Here is a 7451-nt window from a genome sequence, read left to right as displayed (position 1 = left end):
TTATAATTTGACTAACTCACATGCTCACGCATGACCATGCCCAATTTCTAAAGGCCTCCTTCACACAAGAAATTTATCATTGTTCGTGGACGGGGGGGACATAATCCTACCTGTAAACATGGATTTAAAGAAATCAAAATCACACAGTAAGTTTCCCTTTTGATACTGTGTTTGGGGGTGAATGACAGCCTCTGCAAACCAAGACTCAGTCCTGATTATAAAGGATTTTTTAAATTACTTTATTAAAAAATAGGTATTTCTTCTTTTTCACTTTATTTCCAAAGCCTCTTTCAAGTAAACTGTGAGGAGCCTGAGGACAGGTGACCATTACGTCACACGCTTTCTTTCATCCCAAGCGCTCAGCGTGTCTGCATTTGCTCTGCAACCAGTTTCCACAAGCAGGAATCAGGAAGGACCTCCTTGTGCTTTTCCCTCGCCTTGAAATCCATGCAATGAGGTCGACTTTTGCAACAAGGTGGGCTTTTGTCTGTTGGTGCGTAACATCAAATACTATAATAAGACATTTGCAATGAAAATACTTAAACCAGATAGGCCACAATGAACCAAATTAGAAATTTGAACGTGTCGCCACTTGCAGCATAAAGGGATCTAAAAGGGCAAAGTCTTTTTTTTTTTCCCCCTAAATTGAGTATTTCTATGGGGAGTAGCAGATTTTCTTTAAGGAAAAAATAAAATGTCTGAAAACCATAACCCATCATCAAGCGGTTAGGATTACAAGAGACATCCCTTGCCAAAACCCGCTTGTCATTCGGCACACATCCGCAGCTGGTGTGCTCACACAAACCAATCAGCAGGCTAAAAAAAAAAACTGAAGATTCCACACATATGGGTCTAGAAATGTATGCCGATTACACAGCACTGTATCTACACACACCCCATCCAGCATTGACGTCAGGAGCCTTACCCTTTAAACACCTTTAACTATTCTGCAAAGAGTAAATGCATCATTTGCCACCACCTCCAACAGTTTCTTGTTTTTAATTTTTTTTATTGGTCTCTTTGTGTGATAATGACCTACACATGGACAGGGTCCAAACCATCTGGAAGATGTCTGATTCCAGGCTGAAAAGCAGTTCTCAACAAAACTGGTCTTCTGAAGCTACCACAAAGCACCAGGAAAGGGGCGTTCTTCGCGGCCACCCCCCAGCCCAGGCCAGTGCAGCGCCCCGCGCCTTCCGGCTGCGGTACGGTTCCACGCAGTCCTCTGATGGCCCAAACCACCACCTCGTTTGGGCCCAGAGCAGGGCAAAAGGATTTTCACAGGGGCCTGCCCTGTGACATAAAATTATCCAGCTTTCATAGCCCAAGGAGAGGCTGTCCCCCCAGCACCTCCCACTGCCACCGTGCCCCCAGATGGGAACTCCGGGGTTCTGGGAACCGCATACCTCCGGTAGCTCACAGATGCGATCCCCAGTGAGGGCGGGGAAACCTGAACTTCTGGCCCTGCTGGAGTAGGAGGAAATCGCTTTTGTCTCTGATATCTGAGCCTTCCAACCTGGGCCAGCAGGGCGGACGGTGGGACCTGCACGTCCACTCCCCAGCCGGGTCCCCCACCCCGTGAGTAGCTCCGGCGTTCAGACAAAAGGACCCCTGACCTGGGGGTGGGGGGCAGGTCGAGCGCAGGCTGGCCAGCTTGCCTACATACCCAGGTTAAGTCACCAGTCCTGCATGTGGGTGCAGAGACTCCGCTTTAAAATTTCGAAGCGTCGCTTTGGTTCGCTGTCTTTGTTCGCGGGCGCGCGGGCCACCCAGCCTTCCATTCATTCATTCCGGACTCCTAGCTCCCCGCTCCTAGCTCCGGAACGTCGCCGCCCGGAGCATTACCGCTTCTTCTTCTGCTTAAGGGACTTCCTGCGTTTCAGGATCATCTCGTACAGCTTGTCCATGCCTTCGGTGAGGCCCTCGCCGATGATGGCGCACGCCGGCTGGACGTGGTAGGTGGTGGCAGGGATGAGCTCGTGCAGAGCCAGCTGCTTCTCGATCTCCGCCACGGGCAGCGACTTGGGCAGGTCCTGCTTGTTGGCGATGACCAGCAGCGGCGTGCCCTGGTTCTCGGCGAACTTGGTCACCTTGTGCAGCTCCGTCTTGGCTTCCTCCAGCCGGTCCACGTCCACCGAGTCCACCACGTAGATGATGCCGTCCGTGCAGCGGCTGTAGGACTTCCACAGCGGCCGAAGCTTCTCCTGGCCGCCCACGTCCCAGAAGTGGCAGCTGATGCCCTTGGCCGTACCGTTGCTCAGCTTGATCTTCTCCGTGTTGAAGCCGATGGTGGGCACGGTGTTCACGAACTCGTTGAACTTGAGCCGGTAGAGCACCGTGGTCTTGCCGGCCGAGTCCAAGCCCAGCATGACGATGTGCAGCGACTGGAAGGCCGAGATGTTGGAGGAGATGTTGCCCATGGCTCCTCGCTGCGGCGCCGGCCACTGCGGCTGCGGCGGGAGGGCGCCGCCCCCCGCCCTCCCGAGCAGTTACGGGCCCGACGCGGGCGGGCGCACCTGGGCCCCGCCTGCCGCCCTCAGCCGCCGGCTCCGGCCCGGGCTCGGAGTCCCCGGGGCGCACGGCTCGGCGCGCTCAGACGCCGCGGCCCCCGCGCCCGCGCCGGCCAGGCATCGCGAGTCTCTCGATGGGCTTTGTCTCCCGGAAGCCTCCTCCGCTGCGGCGCCGCGGGCTGCTCGCGCCCGTCGCCCTCCCCCGCCGGCCCCGGCTCTCTCTCTGCTGCTTCTTCGGGCCGCACCCCCGCGCTCCAGCCGCTGCCCTGGCTCTCCGCTGCTGCCGTTTCCGGGCTCCGAGCGCCGAGCGCTCGCCTCTGCCTGGGCGGCGCCGCCGCGGGGCCAATCCCACTCCCAGGGCGCGCCTCGGAGGCGCAGGCGGGGCGCGGGCTTCCCCGGGCTTCGCTGCCGGCGCGGCCGCCTGGCTGTCCCCGCAGTCCCCGCGCTGCCACCGCCGCCGCCAGCCTGCCGCGGCGGGAGGGCGCCCGGCCCCGCCCCCGGGAGGCCCCGCCCCTCGCCCCGCCCCTTCGCGGGCCCGCGCCCCGCCCCGGGTCGGGTGTGGACCTCCCAGCCCGGCGGGCCGCTTTCGCGCCTTTCAGAGCTTTCGAAATCGCCCTGGGCGTCTCCTCCCGCGCCGCACCCAGATGATGGGCCCCCAAGCCCCCGGCTCTTCCCGCCTCGGCCCTCTGACGCATCTTGTAAAAATAGCTCCCGGAACTCCACGCCCCGCCAACCCCAGGCCGGACCCACTGCCCGGCAGGACTGCAGCGTGGGAGGCGCAGCCGGCCTCCCGGAGCGAGGGCCGGGGGTCCAGAGTCCAGGGCAAGACGGGGCCGGGGCAGCTCTGCCCGAGGGACTGGGGCCCAACCGAGGTGGAGGTGGGTTGAGAGGGCCCCCGCTGGGGAGAGAGGGCTGAGGATCAGGCCCCCCGACCCCCAGACTCCCCCACCCAGGAGAGGGGAAAGGAGGGCGCGGGCCGCAAGGAGCCAGCCCGGGCACGTGGCCTTTGCGGTGCCCAGGACACTGACCCTCCCAGGTACCCTGGCTCGCTTCCCTGCCAGAACTCCGGGGGGTGGGGTGGAGTCTCCATGGGATCACCGCTGCCCTGGGGCCCAGACCTGCGCCCAGGTCGCCCCCGGAGGCCTGGCTTCATTTAAGGAGACTTGTCTGTCCCCGGATAGCTCCGACGACTCACCAGCCCCAGACAGCTTTGCTACCTTGTTTTTGTTCCCAGCGTCTGCGCGAACATCCCAGGTCAAGTGTGAGCATCTCAGGAGAGCACCCTCTACCACCCACGGTTCTTTGAGAACTGAGAACCACCTGCCCACAGGTGAACCACTCTTGCGACTGGTGCTCCAGGAGCATTTAGGCCTGAAAGAAAAATGTGTCAGCAGCTCGGAGTAGGTTGCACCATAGGTCACAGACAGCGGTGCCCAGCCCCTGGCTGGCTTCTCCCACCACTCCGATTCAGTGCTCTCATTCTAGTTGGGAAGCAGGTAACCAAGACTCATCCTCTGAGGGTGCAGAGGAAACTGAGCGAACATTGCAGATATGCACCTGGGGCTCTGAAGGAGGAGAAGCAGAGGCAGTATGGACCGGGGCTTCTTCCCAACTCCAGCTTATGAGGCAGGAAGAGGGAAATGGGGTCTAGTGGGATGGAAATGAGCCTGATAAACATTGATGGTTGAAAACCAAATTATTACAGAAAAGCTTTCCTTTACCACCGTCCTTTCACAAGCTGTGATAAAACAGGTGATTTTGCTTGTACTGAACCATATGAGAAGACTTTGTGTTGATGGCAGGACAAACCACCCCTCCTTTGGGGACTCCCCTGGTGGCAGCAGCCACTCAGACTGGGTCCGGGGCTGGAGAAGTCCTAGTGGGTCATGTGTGTGCAGCCGGACGAGGAGACCAAGGCTCAGGCACTTGACTTGGCCAGGGCGGAACCCACCTGCAGACAGCCTTCTCCCCACCCAGTGGTCTTCACGCCAGGAGCTGAGGGCTTGCTGCTCTCCCCACCTTACCCACACACTAAGTTCACAGGGAATGAAGTTGTAAGCAACCGGAATTCAGTTGTGAAAGACAGAAATTCCACTCAAATTGCCAATATCCGTTGGATCATAGAAAAAGCAAGAGAATTCCAGAAAAACATCTGCTTCATTGACTACAAAGCCTTTGACTCTGTGGATCACAACAAACTGGAAAATTCTTAAAGGCGTGCGAATACCAGACCACCTGACCTGTCTCCTGAGAAACCTGTATGCAGGACAAGAAGCAACAGTTAGGATGAGACATGGAACAACATATTGGTTCAAAATTGGGAAAGGAGTACGTGAAGGTTGTATATTGTCACCCTGTTTATTTAACTTATATGCAGGAGAATCCCAGGGATGGGGGAGCCTGGTGGGCTGCCGTCTATGGGGTCACACAGAGTCGGACATGACTGAAGTGACTTAGCAGCAGCAGCAGCAGTAGTTTACCCCGGAGAAGGCAATGGCAAGCCACTCCAGTACCCTTGCCTAGAAAATCCTATGGACAGAGGAGCCTGGTGGGCTGCCGTCTATGGGGTCACACAGAGTCGGACATGACTGAAGTGACTTAGCAGCAGCAGCAGCAGTAGTTTACCCCGGAGAAGGCAATGGCAAGCCACTCCAGTACCCTTGCCTAGAAAATCCTATGGACAGAGGAGCCTGGTGGGCTGCCGTCTATGGGGTCACACAGAGTCGGACACTACTGAAGTGACTTAGCAGCAGCAGTAACAGCAGAGTACATCATGCGGAATGCCAGACTGGATGAAGCACAAGCTGGAATCAAGATTGTCCGGAGAAATATCAGTAACCTCAGATATGCAGATAACACCATCCTTATGGCAGAAAGCGAACAGGAACTAATGAGTCTCTTGATGAAAGTGAAAGAGGAGAGTGAAAAAGTTGGCTTAAAGCTCACCATTCAAAAAACGAAGATCATGGCATCCACTCCCACCACTTCATGGCAAGTAGATGGGGAAACAATGGAAACAGTGGCAGATTTTATTTTCTTGGGCTCCAAAATCACTGCAGCCATGAAACTAAAAGACGTTTGCTTCTTGAAAGAAAATCTATGGCAAATCTAGATGCTGCATTAAAAAGCAGAGATATTACTTTGCCTACAAAGGTCCATCTAGTCAAAGCTATGGTTTTTCCAGTGGTCATATATGGATGTGAGAGTTGGACGTAAAGAAGGCTGAGCACCGAAGAATTTTATGCTTTCAAACTGTGGTGCTGGAGAGGACTCTTGAGAGTCCCTTGGACTGCAAGGAGATCCAACCAGTCCATCTTAAAGGAAATCAACCCTGAATATACATTGGAAGGACTGATGCTGAAACTGAAGCTCCAATCTTTGGCCACTTGATGCAAAGAGCTGACTCATTGGAAAAGACCCTAATGCTGGAAAAAGATTGAGAGCAGGAGGAAAAGGGGACGACAGAGGATGAGATTGTTGGATAGCATCACTGATTCAATGGACATGGGTTTGAGCAAACTCCAGCAGATGGTGAAGGACAGGGAAGGCGGGTGTGATGCAGTCCATGGGGTTGCAAAGAATCAAACACGGCTGAGCTACTGAACAACAGAGTCACTGATACAACAGAAATGTTCACGATTATGATGCTGTTCAGGCATGAATCTCAGAAATCCTTAGATCAGTCTCTCTGTCTCCTGTTTTCCTCTGCATTGATCCATTTTTCCTACTGGCAGGTCTGCGCTCACATCCTTGGTGTAGATCCTAGAAAGAAAAAGGTGGATCTCTTTCCCAGTATCTGGGACTAAAGCCTGGAGGACATATCCCTCTGGCCCAGCCCTGTATCAGGTACTACTGTCCAGAAGGATGGAGCATGCCAATGGATGGGGCCCAGAGGCTAAACCTGGGGAGGGGTGGTTCCCAAAGAAGAATCAGCCTTCTATCTGCTCCCCAAAGGGCTAATAGGAGTGAGTAAGCAAAAATAACAGATGTCAGTGTGATTTATAATGATTTCATTTCAGTTATTGGGAACCCTGGGAAGACAGGATTTTGTTTTCCAAGTGATTTTCCTGGCTCTCTTCAAAGCCTAATTCCTAGATAGCCACCTTCTCAAGGGGCTGACTTCTCTCTCCTTCCTCTTTGCTATAGACAGGGCCTAGGCTGGGTGCCAGCCCGAGACCAGACTTAGATTAGTAGTCTGGGACCTGGGCCTCTGGATAAAGACAGGTCAGACTAGAACATTCTCTATCTGGCTCTCACAAATGATCTTCCTGTAGACTCCTTTCTCTTATTTGCATCTCTCCCTGTCATGGCTAGCATTTATTTTGAGAATAGTAGGAGGGCAGTATTTGAGTAAAACATCCGATGTGTTTTCTTGGTTTTGTGCTAATTACAGCTAGTGTGGTTTTGACTGCAGCCCCCACACTTTGCACCCCCCATTGTGGGGTTTAGTAATAAAGGGCTGTCTGTTGTCCAGTAGAAAAAGTAGATTAATAGACATTAATAGAGCCTTCCAGAAAAGGGCCATTAAACAGCAACTCACCGTAATTGAACAGCAACTGTACTACAGTCTAATTTCACTCACCAGGTGATAAGTTGAATTTACAGTGGATACTTTAACTTCTAACACATAAAAATGCCATTTAGCTGAGTCAACTTTCCTTCTAATACAAATTTCAATGGAAAAATCTTGGAGTTATGAGATGGAGAGTAACGTTTACCACGATATCAGAAATGGCAGGCCCACTTTGAACGTAGAGACACGGCCATGGTCTGGGCTGTGTGGACAGATTGAGTGGGTGCTATACATGTCCCACCATGTTCCAGCCACATGGTGATACCTGGGTTATCGTTTCTTGAGCTCCCCATTTCTAAAATCTGCCTAACACATGTGGTGGTTGTGAAGGTGAAATGAATACATGTCAAGTGTTTGGCATGTACTTG

At 53.9% G+C, this 7451-nt stretch overlaps 1 protein-coding gene across 1 annotated transcript; it reads right to left on the bottom strand.

Moving 5' to 3' along the window:
* Window positions 1-988: 988 nt before the first annotated feature.
* Window positions 989-2953, bottom strand: ARL4C (ARF like GTPase 4C). Its single transcript, XM_088835103.1, has one exon. It carries the CDS (start codon window positions 2418-2420, stop codon window positions 1842-1844), a length of 579 nt encoding a protein of 192 aa, XP_088691229.1. The 5' UTR covers window positions 2421-2953; the 3' UTR covers window positions 989-1841.
* Between the last annotated feature and the right edge of the window lie 4498 nt (window positions 2954-7451).

Source organism: Moschus berezovskii, chromosome 4 (genome assembly GCF_049115385.1).
Source record: "Moschus berezovskii isolate FMDL1 chromosome 4, NW_MosBer_1.0, whole genome shotgun sequence".
NCBI classification, from domain to species: domain Eukaryota; kingdom Metazoa; phylum Chordata; class Mammalia; order Artiodactyla; family Moschidae; genus Moschus; species Moschus berezovskii.
Note: the sequence above shows the minus strand (reverse complement) of the source record. Positions and strands in the feature narration are given on the sequence as shown.

What these genes read in the sequence shown, in the direction of transcription:
- ARL4C (XM_088835103.1), bottom strand. Translation starts at nt 2,420, where the DNA reads ATGGGCAACATCTCCTCCAACATCTCGGCCTTCCAGTCGCTGCACATC.